The sequence below is a fragment of the Mangifera indica genome, chromosome 16, assembly GCF_011075055.1.
Source record: "Mangifera indica cultivar Alphonso chromosome 16, CATAS_Mindica_2.1, whole genome shotgun sequence".
In the NCBI taxonomy this organism is placed as follows: Eukaryota; Viridiplantae; Streptophyta; class Magnoliopsida; order Sapindales; family Anacardiaceae; genus Mangifera; species Mangifera indica.
Window position 1 is genome coordinate 3048526 of NC_058152.1, and position 21664 is coordinate 3070189.

Genomic DNA, 21664 nt, shown 5'->3' on the forward strand with positions numbered 1-21664 from the left:
ATATAAATAAGTTATTCATATCCCCACAAAGTCATTCTTTCATATTATTATAATAATACATATGCTACTAAATATCTCAAAAGATTTACAGATTTTAATGACATATAAAGGCTCTTCACATGTCATGTAATTATCAAGCTTTTTCATCTGATGATCTGAGGATGAAAACCTTAGCCTTTGTTGCTGCTATTGCAAATTAGGCCTGCAAGTAAATGCAAAGACACTTAGAAAATATTTGAAGAATTCAGTTTTCGATTCTCCTGGCTTAAAATACTTGCCTTGGTAGAGATATTGCTAGACAGCCAATCAAGACCTTCATAAAGTCCTTGCCCAGATGTGGCACAAGTTGCCTGAATATACCTGCACAGCTCAATTTTCAAATGCCAATAATCAGAGCAAAGTCACAAGTTTTTATCTAGATAGCATAGAAGCAGAAACGTAGAAATGCAGAAACTTATTCCTAAAAAATATAAGAAGCAAAATCATGAAAAAAAGTATAAATATGAAAGATATAAGAGATTTTTTTTTTTTTATAAATACCAAATTTTATTAAGAAAAACAATCTATCTTTCTTTTAAGAAATAGAAAAAAAAAGAATTTTTTAGTTATAATAAAGTGTGCGCTTAATTAAATAAACAATATATATCAAATTTGATGAAGTCGATTTTTTAAGCATTCATCAACGGTTAGAGAAGCTAGAAATGGAAAGGAAATGAATTTTAATTTGACCGAAAGAAAAGGAGACGAAATCAAAGTTGGGGTTCAAAATTGTGAAGAAAAGTGTTGCATGAAAACATTTTTTTTCCCTTAAACGAGTTTAAAAATTTTTCTATAGTTATGAAATGGCCCCAAAATGTTTCTGCTAGTTTCGTAGTGTTTTAGAAACAGAAAAGTTTCAAAAACTCAGAAACGCACCATGTTTCTGTGCTTCCCAGGTTGTGATAATGAAATTTTGGACAGTGTATTTTGGTCCCTATTTATCTAAACAACAAAATAATGTTATACTGCAATTTCCTTTATAAGTTTTATTATGAAGGAGAGTGATGCAATTAATCTTACCAACGACGCTGGCGAAGCGAGTGCAGGCCAAGTTTATCAGTGATTTCAGAGACAGTGAGGGCATTTGGGAGGTCTTGCTTGTTGGCAAATACAAGCAGTGTGGCATCACGAAGTTCATCCTGTAACATTGGAGGAAAAATTTTTCATAAGTTTATCAGACAAATGATTCCTATTTTTGTACCCTGAGAAATAAAGAAAACTGACCTCACTGAGCATCCGATGGAGTTCATCTTTGGCCTCTGTAATTCTTTCTCTGTCGTTACTGTCCACCACAAATATGAGGCCCTGTGTGTTCTGAAAATAGTGCCTCCACAGTGGTCTTATCTGCTTGCTCCATCATTATTAAAACAAAATATTCTTGTTAAGATTAAGATTATATGTACAAATAAATTATATAAATACAAATAAATCACAATTAATACAGATATATGGTGTATTGTACCTTGTCCTGTCCTCCAACATCCCACACTGTGAAGCTAACATTTTTGTATTCAACAGTTTCCACATTGAATCCTGGTTACAGGACAAAGTCCGAAATAAGTGCGAATCATAACCTAATAAAAATACAAGACTTATTTTATCCATTTTAATATGTTTATACTTACAACACAAAACCTAACATGCCACTAGAGATGACAATTTAACCTACAAAATTGGGTCTTTAGCATGTCCTTTCCTTTGGGGGAAAGGAAAAAATGACTAAAATTCCTATAATTAGGAATAGGAATACTTATATCCATAATTCATTCTCCTTGGTTCATCCCCTCCTCGACATATTCTTTAAATTTTTACTTATAAATTACTTTTAAAAATTTTCAATTATTACGAATATGTAAAAATACTTAATAAATATTTCATTATTTTTCTAGTAGGAGTGTAAAGAAAAAGTATGAAAAATTCTTCCTATCAAGATGGGAGGAGAACGAAAGAAAAATTTTTCCGCGAGGAAAAGACGAGATTCCTTGTCATCCTTGAATGGGGATGGAAAAAAGGTTTCTCCTGTGAGAACGAGAATAAGGATTAAGTTATTCAACTCTTATCTAACTCATCATTATTTCTACATACGACTTGAAAGAGTAACGTAATTCCTCAAAAAATTTCATGTTTGTATTAAAAGTAATAACAAGAAACGTGATTGCTGGGTTCCAATGTAGAAGTCTAATTATCCTTGGAGAATTCATTCTAATTAACCCCTATATTAATAATTTTACACTATACTTTTAGCAAAATAATTTTAAAAAAAGTAAAACATTTCATCAATGCACAAGTTGAGTTTTAAGGTTTGAGATTGCATTAAAAACAAAAAAAAAAGGAGATATATGAATGGAATAGATAAAAGCAAACATTTAGAGGACAAAAATACCAATGGTGGGAATGGTAGTAACAATTTCTCCAAGTTTAAGCTTGTAAAGAATGGTTGTTTTTCCAGCAGCATCAAGACCCACCATCAGAATCCTCATTTCTTTCCTGGCAAATAGAGATCTCACCAGTCTTGAAATTGCCAACCCCATTCTTCCTGTAAACCCTTCACCCACAATACTGTATCAGTACCAAACTACAAAGCAATTTTTGTTTCTTTTTATAAATGAAGAAACTGGGTTAATTTAACAGACCTTGGAGACCAAAGAAGGGAAGCAAATAAACCTACATTCTCTTCATATTATATCATCTTATTAAGGCAAAAAAAGGTGGGAGAATAGGATTCGGATGAGGTTTGCTGAAGAATAAAGTTGACAACATTTGTTCTCGTACTTTCGGTGGTGGTAATTTTCTAAGCTTTAACCCACCGGATTCTCGATTCTTGCTACCAAGTTGAGCCAGAAAGAAAATTCCAATTGTGCTATACGATACGAAACTGAGTTCCACTTGTGCCAAGTGTTCGAATGCTAAAACATGTGGAATCTTAAATGAAAGGATTTGGGTTTAAGATTTGACAGCGCCGTAGTGAACAAAAAAGAAGAATATTAACCAACAAAAAAAAAAAAATCTTTTTTAATGACCAAAGAACCTTACCTGACTTTGTCAGATAGATAAACTTCAAATTGGGTAATTCAAAATTTCACTAACTATAGGATTATTGCAATTCCAATCTCCTCTAAAGAATCTTACAGCTCTATCACCCGTTACATTTTAAAGTATGACCGTAAATTTTACCAGGTATCTAGAACTTCTAAAGCATTTCCCGTATGCCTACAAACAAAATATGACTTAAAATGTTCCTAACGTTTAATACAAGTGAGAAAAGTCGCAATTTCTTTTTTTTTTCCTGGCAATTTGAAGAAGATCTTGCTGTCCAATTAGGAATTAACATGATAATTTACCCTGCCACAAAACATAAAACAAATGAACTGTCTAGATACATGTTGATGCAATTTCTCGTTGTTAATGTAGGCAATTCTATATCTTGCAAGAGTCATATTACAATAATAACAGTTAAAATATGAAAAGATTGGGTATATCTACTATAGTATATATTAATGTAGATAAAAAGAAGCAAAAAAATAAATAAAACACAGGATTTTTAATGTGGTTCGACCCAATAATCGAAATACATATGTTCAAGGTGTTGGTAGTTGTTACTGATATGAGTATATTACAAAGAAATGATGATCCAATACAATTTTGTAATGTCACGTATGTGCTTCCTCCTCTCTTTCCCCTTCTATTTCATTTACACATGATCTTTATGAGAGAAAATATGCTCAAATTCAATTGAATTAGGACTATCTAAAAATTATGCTACAATTAAAATTTTAATATGAGGAAATCTTGCATTCATTAACAATATTATATTTACCTAATTGCTCATCACTTGCCAAAACACCATTACCTCAAATGGGATCTTTATGAGTTGCAGGTCACTAAATAGAAAATACCTACTTAGTGTGAAGTTATCGCTGGGCCAAAGGACTATTTCTCACCCAAGTTTTGATACTTTTCCAAACTCACATCCACGAGGTTTAAAAAACCCAAAGTTCTACCTATGGGTCAACTGCCATTAAATTTTTTTATTAGAGTCAGGGGTAAAATCATCATTTTACTAATAATATTAAATATACATAAATTTTTTTTCTCTAAGTTTGAAAAACTAACAACTTCACCCTTACTTAAAGTTTTCTAACTTTGAAAAGTCATATTTCCAGCCCCCTCTCCAAATTTTTTCTGCACCCCTTCTGGCACTATCTTCGATGTCAATGACCTCTCATCTTCACCCTAAATTAGTAGTCGTGCAAGGGAAACGATTTGAAACAAATCTTTTTGTTGAAGACAAAGAAATCTGGAATCTTTTTGCTGGAGACAAAGAGATCTTGAATCTCATCATCGGAGATCTCTTCATCTCATCGTCCAAGAGATCTATATCTCTTTGTCGCTTAATCTTTTCATCTCCGATGAAGAAATCTGCTCTAGATTGTTTTCCTTGCATTGGCCACTAGCTTAGGATGAAGAAGGAAGGTTATTGACGCAGGAGACAGAGGTCAAGGGGGAGAAGAAAAAAAACTAAAGTTGGAGGGGGAGAATATGACTTTTGAAAGTTAAAAAATTTTTAAAAAAAGTGAAATTGTTAATTTTTAAAACTTAAGAAAAAAATATAATAAATTTTATATTTTTTAAATATTATAAGTTAAATAATGATTTTACTCCTGCTTTTAACATAAAATTTTAACTCTAATTAACCTATGAATGAAACTTTGAGTTTTTTAAATCTCATAAATGTTATTTTGAAAACAAATCAAAACTTAAGTGGGAAGTAGTCCTTTGGCCTTATTGCTGCAGTCATTGATTTTTCGGAATCCAACCCCTGCCCTTCCATGTGTGACGTGTCACAACCTCATTGGCTAACTTTTTAACAATTTTTTTAATTGCATTTATTTTGTCACGTCAACTTTAAATATCATTTATCTTGGACAGTCAGCTGCGGCGATGGCGTCCGCCAAGACTCCACCACTGGTGTTGAGACTCTCCAACATATGAAAGGGAGATACTTGTTACTCTCCTAGTTTTTTAATTCATGTTGAAGGTTACATGATAAATCAGTTAGATGAATCTTCTGTTATTTTACTGCTCAATGAGAGTCTGTGGCTGTTGCTTAGCTTTTCAATCCTGACATTTCGTGTCAAAGGATCCTCTATATATCCTGCCAATTTAAATTTTGGATCAAAGACCTTCAATCTTAAATTCAATCCAGATTAAAATTATGCTGATATCTTATAACCCTAAATTATCTAATTGATAACTCTAGCACCTCCACCTTACAACCGACAAAATCCATTTATAGATTCCCACAACTCCCGATGTATTTATTTTCGTATGGATTTCACTTCACCAAATAGGCTATTATCGGAAGAGTAACTAAAATGGCAAGAGAGAGAGATTTCAAGTATGAAAGGAAAAGTTCAAATCCTTTCTGGTAACAAATATTATTAAATGACCAAATTTTTTTTTTTTTTAAACCAATGTGAGATAGAGCATAAAAAAATGGACCAGAAACTGAAAATCAGCACCTTACTCTTAAGGAGAATTAGAGAAGTTCTCTAAAGATTTTACAAATCAAACAAAATAACTGAAAATCAGAAGCACATACAGAATTTTAGTGAAAGGTTGTCGCATTGTTGTATAAGAAGCATACTCTCTAATAGATGTAATTGTTGGCAAACCTGCATTTTTAATCCCTAGGATTTGAGTTCATCAGTAGGTCATAAGAGGTGACCCACTGCAATGAACATCGGAAACATCAGAAAGCCGTTGCCTTGGAGACAAGGTTGAGATGCCAGCAGCATCAACATCAACATTCACAATGTTTTTCCTCTTTTGAGTATCTGAACTTGCTTTCTCTTCTGATACCTCCGCAATCGGACTCAATGGCTCTGCTTCCTTCTGTTGCTGAGACAACATGGCTTGAGCTTCTGCCACCACCGATGCATCATCATCTGTGGCATACAGAATCCTTTTAATAGCTGCTACAATCTGTAAACACAAGCAATTGGTAATTAGCATATCATGTAGCAGTAATTTAAATATACGATGTACACATATTTTTTAGTACATAATTGGATATATAGATGAGTATTACTTCATTTTTATTTCAAAATTATTTAATCATATGATGACACATCGTCTGTGTACTAAAAAATATGTACATATAATTTTATTATTTAAATATTTCTGACTTTCCAACCACAAAAATATAGCCAGGAAAACGTTACAGGCGAGTGTTCAAACTCAGGACTCTGGCACAAAATTTCGATATCTCTCAGCTTTGCAAAGTAGAAGTCCCTCTCTTTTTCAAGGCTATCCACTGACAACTTCAACTCTGTGATCTGCATATGCGAAGTGGCATTAGACTCTTAATATTGTTAAACGAAAAAATCCATCTGTTCTGCTTCTTAAATTAATATGTCATATCTACCTGTTCATCATATGCTGGCACTGCAACAGAAGGCTTTGAAGCCTTAATTGCTTGAGTTGTTGGGTTTCCGGAAGACGTATCATTCCTTCGAGAATTTTGTGAGGACTGAGCTCTTGGAGTCGCTGTCGAACCTTTGTTTGTAGATTGTGATGCTGCAGATTTCTTGCTCGCTTCCTTCCCTCCTTTGCTGGCTTCTCTCCTTTCCAATGGATTATAGCTAACAACATTTTGAAAAACACTTCACTTGTACATTGCCCAATTATCAAAAAGACAAGATTCATTTACAAGGATCCTAGAACTTTGGTCTATTAATAAATACAGGAATAAGGAAAAAAGTAATCAGTACAATTACATTTATACTGCTTCATTCCAACAACAATATGAACAAAACTAACTAGTTGATGCCACAATTGACAAAACTCTAAAAGCAAGTTCAAATTGAGAACCAAAAACATGTTTCTTTTAGAATTTTTAACAGATCCACTGACTGGAAAATAATTTTCCACTTTATATTTAATTGCAGAACACAATAACACCAATTCAAATTCTAATAGATATGAATTGGTTATGAAAATTAACGTTAAAGGTACAATGCATGAAGACATGATTTTCTGTCAATACCTATTAAGTGCTCAACGAAAATTTTATCAAAATTATGGAATCAATCTTTAAATTTGCACTATGATGACATTAAAAAGGTTCCAAATCAAAATCTCACGAGAAATAATATTCACATGCCTTCCGGTGCCAGAATTAGTCAAACTTACATCCTTTTTCAATTTTAGATCATGATGTTAAAGAGAAACAAGATTTAAATTGAAATAAATCTCGTCATAGGGATAGAAAGGAATTTACCTGTGCATGAGGCCTCCATTAACAGAGTCGCAGTACCTCTTCATCCACTGCATGAACTCCAAGTTATCAAGCGGCCTTCCTTTAACCAGTTTGCTCACCTCAATATGCTAAATTCACAGGCAGCAAAATTATAAAATTTAACAAATAATTCGAAGATTAAGTGCACGTGTTTGGCATATTAAATATTTTAATACAAATAATCAATTTTTCATATTATTCGCCAAACAATTGCAATTGGATTAAGATTATTTATAATCCAATAATCATATCAAACATGCAACAATTGATCATCATAGTCATTTACTCCCATAATTAATATCTGTAATTATAATCCAACAAAAATTTAAGGTGCAAAATTACATAAGTATTTAAAAAAGAAAAAAGAAAAAAGAAAAAGAAATTAACAACAAGAATATGAGTTAAACTAAACCTTGGTGATCTTAAGCTTGTTGAAGACGTCTTGAAGGACCTTGTAGTTTTGAATCATCTCGTACTCGTTCTTGGCATCAAAGTTGACTTTGTGCATCGGGACCATCCCTGGATGAACGGCATCCATGAGTTGGCAATGAACCGCACCGGAACATGCCTAAAGTTTCAATTCAAAGATCCAAACAAACTTTTCTCAATAACCGAAAATAATAGCAAAGAAATTAGGGTTAGAAATTGAAGATAAAAGAAAAACCTCTTCGACTTTAGAGAGGTTGAGTTGAAGAGTGGAGTTAATCCAAGCGAGAATCTCCGATCTACCGACAAAGTAAGCCGAATCCATCATGCCAATATTTGTCGCCATTGTTTGTGGTGCTTCTCCCTCCTGTGTGTGAAAATGGTCTGTGTATTTTCTCTCTCCCTAACGGCTCTTTTGTTCTAGAAAGAGACTCAAAGGGGGAATTTAAACTGAGTGAAGGGCGGGACTTTTTCAATTCAAAATTAATTGTCTGACAAAACGGTTCAAACGTTGTGCGATCAACGCTCCTCTTATGAGTGTGGGCTGTCACAAGCCCAACCCAGAACGGCCCAATATCCTGCTCTGTTTCTCTTCCTATTGTTTGAAAGAATTACAAGTACACAAATAAATTTATATTTATATATGTTATCTGATTGAATAATTTTAAATTAAAAATACAGAAACACCTAATCACATGATGACATATATAAATATATATTTATTTGTATACTCAAAATAGGTACATATAATTTTATTATAAAAGAAAAGACATAATTAATAATGTTTTATAACACAATCACTATGTAATACCTATCTTTGAACAAATATTCTTTCTAAGAGAATATACATCAAAAGAGATGTGTCAACTTGAATTTTTCTCGAACCCATGCTAAACCCAACAATCAATGTTTCTGAAATTATTTAACAACATTACATGAACATGTAAAAATAATTTTATTGAATCGTACAAAAAGTGTATAATAACCTCGTAAAACCAAGTACTGAACATTCATACATGCAAATGTGTATAAAATTATCTTACTACAAAAACAACATAAATTACATGATCTCATAATATAATCATAAGGGGCATCCCCATCTTCCCCCTCCCATACTCTTGCTCTATAGCTTATAAATAACATACACCAAACTCAAACATGACAACCTCACAATTTTTAATCCTTTATCAATCTTTCTCTTATAACTGTGATGAAGGTTTTTTTTAATCTAATGAGTCCATCAAATCATACGATGAGTGATACACAAATTGAATAAAATTATGTATACAAACAAATTTTACTAACTTATTTGTATAAATTAAGAGGATAGCTTGTGATTGCGTTATATAATTATTTATTTTTTCTCTTATTTAAAAATCACTAATTAAATTCTACTACATTAGATCCCAAAACAAATTTTGCTAGGGTATGAGAGCCCTAACTGCCCCATGAGAAAGACTTCAACTTATTTGGACCACCATTTATTAACAAAAGCTTATGGGAGTTCAATCATTAGAACAAATGAAATGTCATGGTTATAGTTCATATGGTGGACAATGATAGTTACTTATTATAAATACTACATCTTATGCCCTTTTTATTATTTATTTCCTTTTAACTTATTCTTTTCATAAAATAGGACCAACCCCAATCTGCAAGAATCGGACAATGATCCAAGACAGGCATATCGACAAAATGGAAACACAACAAGACAATAAAGTCACAGCCTATCAATTGCTTTTCAAGTAGTAGTAGTAGAGATAAATTTGATGTGACTGGATTTACAGAATAATAAATAAAATATTGTCTTGTGTTTGCTTACTAATGAAGGAATGAACACTTTGTAGTATATAAATTTAATGGTTAAATATTAATCTTTTCAATGAAAATAAATTGATAAACATCTTTTTAATGACATTTTTCTTGCTTTATTTATAAATATATAAACATGAAAATAGCATTCACAATGCTGGGAAATAGGCCAGGTTTTGAGTCAAACTTGTTTAAATTTAAAAATAAGTTTAATTTGAATAAGTGTAAAATAAATTCAAATTTAAGAGTTAAATATTTTTTAATTCAAACTTAATAAGTGTTTGGTTTGTTAAGTTCGTGAGCCTAAAAAAATTAATATAAATTAATTAAAATAATGTTATTTTAATCAATATATATCAAAATGATGTTATTTTAATATTTTTTGTTTAACTATAGTGTCAAATCAAGCTTAAAACTTGGCTTGATGGGAACTGGATATTGACTCTCTTAAACGAGTCGAGTTTGAGATTAACTTTTTTAAACTTGAGTTTTAGTAAACTTAAATTCAATTTGATTCGAACCAACCCTAACTAAAAATAGACCCAAGAAACAAAGGTATATTTAGTGCGCATTTGAACTTAATGCTCTACTTAATATTTGTGTTGTTCAAACACACAACTTAAGTAGGTTTTGTTTTGTCTATGTGAAACGCTTTGTATATAAGGCAAGCAATAATGATGATTAAGAAAATTGATCTTAAAAACAACAAATCATACCAGCTGCAAATTTCCTAATCTTTTGTAATTGAAAATGACATGAGCTAAGTCCAAAATACAAAGAAGGAAATTAGTGTTAAACAACAAACTCTACCCAGTTACAATCCAAACCTTGAGCAAACAAAGATCTATCAGTCAATCATACATACATAATTCTCTACAAAGGGTTCAAATTTATGCTTATTTCATTAGTTACCATAATATTGTGACGAAGTGAAGATGAAGATGGGAATTTGTCAAGAACTTGAAGTGCTTCTTTCATGGATGGTCTCTTTTGGGGGATAGGAGATGTGCAATTGAATCCTAGCTTGAAGCAAGACAACAAGGCCTCCTCTTTGCCCTCTAAATCAGCCCGTATCGCCATGTCTGCCACCCGCAAAGCTCGATTCTTGTCTTCCACCACAAGCCCGTTTCCTTGTCCTAACTCATCTACCATTATAACCTTTCCAGTTAGTAGCTCGAGCAATATGACCCCGAATGAGTAGACATCCCACTTAGGATTAGGCTTCAGGCTCCTCAACGACTCTGGTGCATGATAAGGCGATATGCCTCCTAATGAACTCGGACTTGGGCTCGGGCTGGGACCTAGCCCAAAATCTTGGAAACTATCACGTGAAGCCGAAGACCTCTTGCTACCAAAATTTCGGGCTGATCCTCCGGCTTTGTAACTTGTGTCACCTGTTACAAGCTTTTCCAGCCCGAAATCGCCTATTTTGGGCTCCATATCGCCACCCAAGAGAATGTTGCCGGGCTTTAAATTTCCGTGCACATGCTTCTTTTCATGGAGGAAGGCCAGCCCTCGGGCTACTCCTTTGGCTATCTTCAGCCGAGCCTCCCATGGTAGATGACAAGGAGATGAGCCAACTTTTCCTGAAAAATTCAAAGTCCAAAATCAGCATCATCTAATTAGGAGGCGTAGCATGTATGGCAAAGAGCGGAAAAAAAGTCAAGTTATTTTCAAAAGCCATATTATATGTACATACTTAAAATACATAATTAGGGGCATAAAAACAGAGACTTACTATAACGAGCATTGGCCAGGCTGCCGTTTGGGACAAAATCATAAATTATAAGCTTCTCATCAACACCCCAGTAGAATCCACGGATGCGAACCAGGTTGGGGTGCACCAGTTTGGATATGACTCGGACCTGGGTTTCGAAATCCCTGAATCGGTCGACACAGCTCTCACCAATTCTGCGAACTGCAAATGTTGTTCCGTCTTCAAGAACTGCTTTGTACAATATACTGGAACCAGAAGCCCCGAGTATATAAGCTGAAGCTTTGAGTAAAGCCTCCAGCTCTAGTTCCTTGTCTCCATCCAAGGTCACCAGTGTCCCTTTCTTGTTTTGATCATGCAACTGCTGCCGTTGATTGTCCAGACTTTTTCGACCACTTTGGTTTTCCTCTGTTTCAGAGGTTTCTGAATCTTCCTCCTCATCATTTCGTCTGTTGCGTAAACATGACCATCTTGAGTAAACTTTTGGCTCTGAGGATAAAGATGAAGACAGTGACAATGTATCCTTTGCTGCAGTTGCTTCTTTATTCAGTGTAGACTCAACAGTCTTCCTTTTTATCAGCCGGTAGACATAAAAGAACGCCATAGCCAGGATTATAATCCCCGCAACATCTCCAAAGACAATTCCTATTATGGTTCCTGGCCTGAGCCCCGCCGAGCCTTGGCCAGGCCCGGCGGAGGCGGAGCCGTGGTTTGAGTCTAGGGTTTTGGGAATTGCTGCAATTGCAGGAGGAGAAGTTGGCGCAGAGACATTTGAAAAAGAAGACTCTGAAGAAGAAATTGGACACGGATTTTTAGATAATTCACCACACAGATTGGAGTTTCCAGAAAATGAACTTCTGTTTTGGCTCATGAAAACAGTGGTTTCTGGGATTTCTCCTGTGAGATTGTTGAATGAGAGGTCAATTGTTGCATTTCCCGGAATTTTCTGTGAGAATTCTGGTGGGATTTCTCCGGAAAAGTTGTTGTAAGAGAGGTTCATATAACGAAGATTGTTGCCTCCGAAATCAGGAGGCAAAGATCCATTGAATAGATTTGAAGACAGATCTAGAACTTGAACAGAGTTGAATCCACCAGGAAGACTATCAGAGAAATAATTATTCCTTAAAGAAACAAAAGTTAGATTTTGCAGAGTAGTAAGAATCGCTGGTAGCTTCCCCTTCAAGAAATTATGAGAGAGATTAAGAAACTGAAGATTTTGCAACCGCCCCATTGATTCCAGCAATTCACCAGAGATCAAATTACTCGACAAATCAAGAAAACGAAGGTGGGTGGCATTGAAAAGGGTGCAAGGAAGAGACCCATTTAAAGAATTGTTCGAAAGATCAAGATTTTCCAGGAATTCTATCAAGCCCAAATCATTCGGAATGTAACCATGAAGCTGCGAATTGGGAAGAGACAAGCTTGTCACACGAGAGTAATAAGAGTTTTCTCTTCGAGGAGATGCACATGAAACTCCATTCCAGGAACATGGAGTTTCATCGTTGAAGCTCCAGTTCTCCAGAACATTAAGAGGGTCACTGAGAACAGAGTACTTAAAAGAAATCAAGAGAACCCCATCTGGGTTTAGCCCAAAAGCTTCATCAACAACAGAAAATGAAGCCACAAGAACAAAAAGAAATCTCCACAAATTGAAACTGAAACCAACACTTGAAGAGCTCATGACCGAAAACACATCTCTCCTGAGAAAAAACAGAGAGAGATACGAGGTGAGATTTATGATTGCTGAGATTCCATGTGAAAGGAAGTTGTTAAATAAAAAGTAAGTGAAGTGCAGAGAAACGCAAACACACAGCTCACCAAATCAGAACTTGCTGGTACCAAAATCCCCTGTGGCAGGTCTGCAGCAATTTATAAATTAAACTCTCTTAAAGAAAATGATTAAATGTTACTTTATGAATCAAGGAAATTTGCTGCGAGTAGCATCTTTGCTACAAGACACCTACATGGAGTTGGAAAGTTGCAGTCATCTCTCAGATTGACTTTTATAAGCCATTGTTTGTTTATTAATTTTCTGCATTATGATTATTATATTTTTTCACCATCTCTTTGTTTCGGTAATGTAGATTTAAGCAGTTTTATTTCTTATGGTTAGTGGTTTGGGAGTGTTTACCGGTCTAGCCAACGGGTAGACTTTGTAAAGATCGAGATAAATATTTAATAATAAATATATTAATGGATTAATTGTATCAGTCTCCACTGGGAATCAACAAAGGTAGACTAATTCCTAAAAGGCCAAAAGACTTTGAAAAAATTTGTCTCCAACGAAGACAAAGGGATGGTAGGGAGAGAAAAGGCGAGAGAAAGAAATGATACAATCGAAGGTGGTAAAGTTTATGATAGTTTCAAAATTTAAAAAAAATAATAATTATTTTTTAAACTTTAAATAGAAAAATTATTAAAATTTTAAATTAAAGAGAGAAATATAATAAATTTTTAATTTTTTTATTCTTTACAAAAGATTAATATTTGAATTTTTGAAAATTAATGAATCTCGATTGAGAATAAGTCTTTTGGCCTTTCTAAAATCAAAAGATAATGGTTCCAATTTTCACATTTTGATACTAACACCATTTTTTAATCCAATCCCACCCATATTTTGGTAATGCTAACAAAAAATTTCAAGTGTTTTTTGGCAAAATTTTAGTACCTTAGGATGATAAATGAAAGAGGTACGGAGGAATAAAATTCAACGCGAGGTTCTCTCATTAATATATATATATATATATATATATAGAGAGAGAGAGAGAGAGAGAGAGAGAGAAAGAGAGAGCGTAAATCGCATTTTCCCATCCAAGGTTCGACTGAAAACGCATATAATTTTTTCACTCAAAATTAAATTCAGTTTAAAAAATTAATAATATAAAAATAAAATAGTAATTTATTATAAATTAATTTTAAAAAAAATTAAAAAATAACAATTTTTATGAAACCCAAATATTTTAAATTAAAATTTAACTTTAAAAAGGTTTAAAAAGTCAAATATTAATCTCTATAATTTTTTTAAACACTCATATATTTTAAAATATTATATAATTCTAATAGTTATAATATAATATTAACATTTATAATTTGTTATATTATATTTTATTTTTGGGTATAATTATCATTTTTAAAAAGATTAAGGTAGACTGATATTTCAAAATTTTTTTAAAACCCCTAAACTTTTTAAACCCCTAAAATTTTTAAAAAATTTAGTTTACTACTTTATATATGATTTTACAACAAAGACACTCCTATTTATATAAAAAAAAGGTGAGGATTAAAGAAAATAGAAATAAGAGGTTCCTTATATAATTTTAATATTTAAAATATTATTTTTAATTTTTGTTTATTTAGGGCATATGTTAATTTTGAAAAATAAAAAAGTAGGGATAAGATGATAATTTTACTTTCTAATATTGTTATTATATTAACATGGCTTAATTTTGGGTAGGAAAGGATTATTTATGCTTAATTTTGGGTGAAAAAGTATAGTTTATACCTATTAAGGGTGAAAAAGGGTTTTAAAGCCAAACCTTGGGTCGTAACAGAAATTACTCTAAAAATACATATATGATTATCCGGTTGTTTGTAGCATTATTGTGAGGGTCCCAACCGGTTGAAATATTATCTCATCACTGAATCATTGTTGAAAAATAGAGGTGAACAATTTTCTTTCTACGATTTGCCAACCCTTGGAAATTTGACTATGTTATAGCTGGTACCCTTTTGGCATTTCGCTCTCTTTTAAGTCACCCTTTGGATGTTTGGAAATTCGAAGAGATTAATGGCCCAGCAAGGAGCATGCCACTCTTAAATCTGCATTATTGGTGTCCTAGTTTAATGATGTGGAGTAAACAGAAATATTTAAAGGCCAAAAGACTTATTCCCTCCCAAGGTTTAGTTTATACCCAATACACACCCTATGAGGTTTCAAAAACTTAAACATCTATCTATAAGCTAATTTCTATTAAAATTTTCAGTTAAAGTTAAAGATAAAATTATTATTTTACCAGTAATATTAAAAAAATATAATTTTATTTCGTTTTCCTCTTTAGGTTTTGAAAACTAATATTTCATCTCAGCTTTAGCTTTAAAAAGTAACTTTTTCTCCTCCCAAATCCTCAAAGTTCTCTTCTCTTTGGCGATAACTATTAGCTCCTCCATTTTCTCTCTTCCATTGTCGATGATGTTTGATGACAGGCAAAAAAGCCTCTATTGACAACGAATCTATGATGAAGACAACTCGGCCAATTTGTCCAGATTTGTCACACTTTCTATCGAATTGGCTCCAAACAAAGCTTTCATTGTACAATATCTATATGTATATGTTAATATTTCTACTGCTTTTTGATGGAAGACTTTTCTCAAAATGGTTTTGTTGATATATAAATATAGAGTTAATAGCATTTTTCCACCCTTAGTTGGTATAAATTAAAATTTTTCATCAAAACTCAAATTTGTTAAAAAAAACTAATGATATAAGAGTAATTTTATTATTTATTAATTTTGAAAATAGAGAATAACAATTTTCTATCATACGTAAATATTTTAAACATTACAATTTAATTCTTAAAAAATTTTGTTATATTTTGTTCAATTCTTTAAAATGTAATTGTCATTTTTGAAACTATAAGGGGATAAATTGATATTTCAAACATTTCCAAAAAGCCCCAAACTTTCTTTTCAAATTTTCAATAGTTTATCTGATAATATTTAATTATACGACAAAGACACCGATAAAAAGAGATTAAGAAAATGTGATGATGAAAGTGAAATAAAATAAGATATTTCTTATATAATTTGAATATTTTAAATATTATTTTTAATTTTTTTGTTAATTTTGGACTATATATTAATTTTAAAAAATAAAATAATAATTTTACTTTTTAATATGATTGTTTTGTTAACGAAATTTAGTTTTGAATGAGAAACTATTAATTATGTTGGATTTTGAGCGGGAAAATGTAATTTATAAATAATTAAATTGGTGGATTTTCAGGTAAATAGTTTTTATACGCAAATTTTCGTTATCAAGATTTCAAACCAAACATCATCGATCCCAGTAGCTTTTTCACATCACAACCCAAGTCCCACAAAATCCGAGCAAGCCAAACAAACGCATAAAACGTTTTCAGTGCAGCCAGTTGGAAAAATTGTTTTAGGATTTCTAAAAGTAACTCGAGTGGTAATGGATAAAGTTTCGTGCAAAAAAAAAATATATATTTAAATTTTTATCGATAATATTTTAAAATTAAATTTTTAATCAAACACTAAATCTAAAATATTACTTATTTAAACGTAATCGTTTTATTCAAAAGAATCATCTAACTTGAATGACGTCTCTCAGTTAAAAAAAAAAAAAGGGGAAAAGCTGCCAAAAAATACTAATGAAGTATCTAGTTCTGCATGATTCAAGTGCACCAAGCTGTCCAATTTGACGGTGGACAAAAAATAGGCCCGGGCGGACCTCCTCGGTGGACAATTGCGATCCGACATTTTAGTACAAATCAGTCGCTTTATTGACTGCTATGTTTGAAATTGAGTCCAGTGACACTTGGGATTTTTTGGATTTTGTTGATGACTACACATGGCTGCATCATCTCACATTTGATTATTTTTTCATTTTTTAATAATATTTTGGCAGCTTTGTCCATCTAATTATAAAGTAGTTAATCAATAAAAAATTAGGTGAACCCCCTTGATTGTGTTAATAATTCCAAGATTAGTACACTTGGTTCCACCAGCCACTCTGTTTTGGTACATCATTCGCTCTGCATTTTTAATTTCTAACTAAAAATTAATCATGAAAGTTTTACTTTTTAGGAACGATAAATCTTATTTGAATCAGATCATTTATTCAAAAATAAATTAATTATATCAAATAAATAAAAATTTTAAATTTAATAATTAATTTTATAATTACTAAATCAGATCAATTAAAAATATAATTTTGATATATTATAAAGAGATTTGAGTCAAACTCTTTATCTTAAAGTCGTATTTTTTGATCACTTAAACCACCGTTCGGAAATGCTCCTATGATTATAATTGTCATCTCCTAAAACCACTCTTTTTGTCTTTAAAGTGAAAATAATGCCCTTAAGCATCTAACTTTTTCTTTATGCAAAAAGAGGGCAACAGCAACTTGGAGGGCGGGAAATGGGAATTGATCCATTGTTCTTTTTCACTTATGCATGTCGTCTTGTGGGAAATGGGAAATAATGATATATTGCGATCTTCTTAACTTATATATTTTTATATATAAAATCTCCTCTATCACCAATTTGTTACTCAAATTACGTCTTAGGGGCTCTTGTAATTATAATTGTTATCTCCTAAAACCACTCTTTTTAAAGTGAAGATAATGCCCCAAAGCATCTAACTTTTTCTTTATGCAAAAAGAGGGCAACAGCAACTTGAGAGGTGGGAAATGGGAATTGATTCACTGTTCTTCTACAGAAACTTTTAGAAAGGTCAAAAATAAATCTGACAAGTCTATGCTCTGGATTCTAAAATCTTGTTTAATTGCTTCAATAACCATATATAGTGCCTGATTTTTATTAGAGTCACTAAACATCCTTTTATTTTTTATTAGCCATAAATCACCTTCTAAATCTGCTAAAATAGTTAAATGCCGAGTGAAAGAGTCAAGAGTGAAGAGATTATTTGGCAGGGCTTGCTTGAATTTATGTGCTTTATTTTCTTCCTTCTCCCCCAAATGGGCGGATCATGCTTCTCCTCTTCCTTATAAAATCAACAGTTCTTTGTACCATGAACTGATAGTCATCGAAAGGCCAAAGAGAAAAGGCAGAAACACCAAAGTCTCTGGCCTTTTGCTCATTGACAATATTGATAGCCACACTGCAACAACGAAGCCCACTAATTTTTAAGTAATTATATTTTAAGATCAGGTTGCACTGAAATAAGGATCTTCCGACAGCTTGAACGTAGTAGTTTTGTACTTCTTACGAACTGCCACAAAGAAAAAAAAGTAGCTTAGAAAAACTGAAAATAAAAGTGGCGAACATGAACCCCCCTTGAACCCGCATTTCTCAACAAACCGATCATTATGTATGAAAACGAGTGATGGTACAATTGGCTTCGAATCTGCTCAAATTCCCACCATTCGCCCTTCACGCATCTAGGTAGATGACATCACTAATAGATTTGAGCTTTTCTAAAAATCAACCATTTCCTAAGTTATAGCACGCAGCCTAGGGGTAGGGGCATGACCGACTCCGAATTGGCTTGGATTCCCTCCATCTAACCCCTTCACGCATCCAAGTGGATGACTTGATTGGCGAATTCGAAAAACTGCGCCCGTAAACCCCCGACTCGTGCTTTTCAAAAAACCGACCACTTCATGTCAAAACAAATGCCAATACGACTGGCTCTGAATCTATCCAAATTCCCATTTTCCACCTGTCTATATATTGCATATTTCTTATTTGCTTGCTTTTTTGAATGTAAATAAAAAATCTCGGCTAATCCATTTGTCTATTATTACTCTCCTCATGATTTGTCGAATCCTTTGGAAAATGTGACGAAATCCTTGAATCAGACTGGTAGTTTTCTAACTCGAGCTAATCTTCTTGACTGATAATTTTTTGGATTTATTTCCCGTCTTGAATCTTTGCTATTGTGTTGTATCTCTTGCATGTTATTATCTTGCATGTCTTCTACTGACGTCCGTGCCCGATTGAGCTAAAATGAAGAGTAATGTTATGTATACAAATTGGTATTTCTCTCTATGCCCGCACATCTTGTTTCCTTTTTGTTGTTTTCATATATATTTTCAACGAAGGAAACAACTATCACACCTCACCTACTGTTACATAACATGCAAACAATTATGATCTTCTTAAAACAAATTAACAAGTTAATCAGACATTTAACCTGCTAATCAGCTTCAACTGATTAACAAATTAAAAGATTAAATATTGAACCCCTCTGTGGCTAATCATCATATTTTAAGCCTAGTTAATTTGGGTTTGAGTTGTTTCTTGCAAATAATTATGTTTTGCATGCCTCTGCAGATGCGTTGAATCGAGAGTAAAAAGTTTTCGACAGGTTGGTTGGGAAGTCCACGCAAAACTCAGCATTGATGTTGCACGTTGGCTTTACAAACACCTCAAGTTTGAAGCCAAGAAATTCTAGCTCTTGTTTTATTATTATAAAAACAGAAACCTAAATCATTGAGTGATTCTATTGCTGCTTCTCGTGTACTTTTTCAATAAGTGAAAGATAAAATGATTTGAGCAGAATTTTTTTTTCTTTTGATAATGAAAAATCTCATTTGAGTCAGATCGTCTCTATAGGGTGGAATCAGTTATATCAAATCACTCAACTATCGAATCTAATGATCAATCTAATGATCAGTTTTATAATTAATTAATTAGGTCAATCAAAAATTTAATGATTATAGAATTGTTTATTAAACTCAAAATTAGACATATTATTCAATATAATTAATTCTGTTCTAAATAAATGATCTGACTCGATATAACTCCGACATTTATTTCTCGATGTAGATAAAGGGAGTTTGACTTTGTTAGGCAACTTTTGGTTTTGGACAATATTGTCAAAACAACGTGCAAAATGATGTATACATGAGCGAGGATATGAAGGATGTGTGGTGTTAATTATTATGAAATTCTTCAATGGAGGGGTGGGGCAAAGAGAAAGCTGCATTTTGGTCTTACCGGCATTCCTTGAAGCTTGATGGGCACTTGGCTTTTTTTTTTTTTTTTTTTTAACGATTACTCCCTTTCAAGTTAGATTATTTTTTTTAGATTTAATTAATTATATCGTATAAACAAAATTCTGAGTTCAGTAATTGATTTTGTAACTACTACACTAAATTTAATATTAAGATATTACAATATTTAAATTTAAATCCTCTTATTTGTGCTACCTCTTGAGAGTATGATTATTGAATTGTGTATCATATTATATATCAAAATTTTAATTTTATATATTATATATAGTATCTTTTGCATGATATGTCTTTTAGAAACTAAAATAATAACAAAATTTTAATTAACAAGTTATTATTTTGAAAAATATCATAAACACCCTTAAAAAATTAAAATTTCTCATATATATATATATTATTATTATTTTTAAAAAATATGTATTACTCTATATCAATAATATATATCATATTATAAAAGACATATTGTATTATACGATATATTTATTATATTATATTAATCAATATATATTTTTATATATATTATTTTTTATATATATTATATCATAATATAATAAATATTTTTGGGGGCATTCGGTCTTTTTCACCATTAAGGGCAACTTACTTTATGCAAATCACATTCGCTTCAAAAGGTTAGTTGAATTTCGTCAAAAAAGCTAATCTCAGCTGTAAACCACGTGATGTGCTTTGCTGACTGATCAATCAACCTTTCATGAGGGGAAAAATCAGAATAAAGAGGGAGGCAGATAAGGGTTTTTCAACTTCCAAATCTGCAAGTCCACTGCTTAAATGCTTCGATAAATGGAGTTGGCCCCGTGAATTAGAAGACATACTGTTTTAATAGGCCGAAGTAATATCTCCCACCCAACTTATGATAAATTGACAAATACATGTTGCAGGGTTTTAAACCTCAAATACTCATCCATATAAAATTATTATATTTTGTAAGTGTATATTTATTTATAAAACTTTGTAAGTGTATATTTATTTATACGTTCAAACTTGAGTGAAAAATTACCGTTTCACCGTTTTAATATTTCTCCACAGCTAACTGGTTTTCTTCCTTGATGCAGGCCTGTGAATGGGAGCATTATTGGGTTTTTTTCCTCTGTGATTTTGTCTTGAGTTGTGTTGTGTCCATAAATTGGGATGAGGAAACATGGGGAAAGAATTATCAGAAGAATCTGATGAAATAAATCTAATTAAACTTTAGTAAGGAATAAAATCTGATTCCAGTAGGAATAAAGCGAGGCTACGGTGAGATGTAATGTGAATGCCGTTAATGCAAACCTATCTAATATTCCAACGTAAAGAATTATCTTGGACCCTGAACATGGCAGAACTTAATTCCACGTATTACATACCGTGCCAGTCCCAATATGATTTCTCGTTATAAAAAAAAGAACAAAAATGTTCAAAATTGGTTAGTCTTGAGAATGGATAGCCTAATTTGAGTGAGATTCTTGATTACCAAAAAAAAAAAGTTAACCGAATTAAATTTTTTATTTAGAGAAAATTATAAACCAAAATGAAACCGATTTTAAATTAACTGATTTTGATATGAATTGAAAATATTAATTAATTAAATTGAACTTTTTATTAATTGGTTTAGAATCAAATTTTAATTGATTATTTTGTATTCTTAAACCAATATTTG

General features: G+C 32.2%; 3 protein-coding genes across 5 annotated transcripts; all 3 read right to left on the reverse strand.

Annotated features, from left to right (window-relative positions):
• Positions 1-20: 20 nt before the first annotated feature.
• LOC123198778 (ADP-ribosylation factor 1-like) lies at positions 21-2792 on the reverse strand. Of its 2 annotated transcripts, XM_044613551.1 has the most exons (7): positions 2673-2792; positions 2423-2584; positions 1502-1572; positions 1264-1383; positions 1060-1178; positions 279-360; positions 21-202 (listed from the first exon to the last, which is right to left on the reverse strand). In XM_044613551.1, the coding sequence occupies exons 2-7, from the start codon at positions 2568-2570 to the stop codon at positions 197-199; spliced, it is 546 nt and encodes a 181-aa protein (XP_044469486.1). In that variant the 5' UTR covers positions 2571-2584; positions 2673-2792; the 3' UTR covers positions 21-196. The 2 variants fall into 2 exon arrangements, with proteins under 2 accessions (XP_044469486.1, XP_044469485.1); XM_044613550.1 differs by lacking the exon at positions 2673-2792 and having other exon boundaries at positions 2423-2663.
• A 2744-nt stretch (positions 2793-5536) lies between these two features.
• LOC123198882 (microtubule-associated protein RP/EB family member 1C-like) lies at positions 5537-8189 on the reverse strand. The gene is made up of 6 exons (XM_044613679.1): positions 8004-8189; positions 7752-7907; positions 7322-7428; positions 6467-6683; positions 6264-6377; positions 5537-6024 (listed from the first exon to the last, which is right to left on the reverse strand). Exons 1-6 carry the CDS (start codon positions 8109-8111, stop codon positions 5746-5748), a joined length of 981 nt encoding a protein of 326 aa, XP_044469614.1. The 5' UTR covers positions 8112-8189; the 3' UTR covers positions 5537-5745.
• Positions 8190-10289: 2100 nt separating this feature from the next.
• On the reverse strand, positions 10290-13278 carry LOC123198631 (probable LRR receptor-like serine/threonine-protein kinase At4g37250). Of its 2 annotated transcripts, XM_044613359.1 has the most exons (3): positions 13110-13278; positions 11316-12991; positions 10290-11163 (listed from the first exon to the last, which is right to left on the reverse strand). In XM_044613359.1, exons 2-3 carry the CDS (start codon positions 12970-12972, stop codon positions 10451-10453), a joined length of 2370 nt encoding a protein of 789 aa, XP_044469294.1. In that variant the 5' UTR covers positions 12973-12991; positions 13110-13278; the 3' UTR covers positions 10290-10450. The 2 variants fall into 2 exon arrangements, with proteins under 2 accessions (XP_044469294.1, XP_044469293.1); XM_044613358.1 differs by having other exon boundaries at positions 11316-13278.
• Between the last annotated feature and the right edge of the window lie 8386 nt (positions 13279-21664).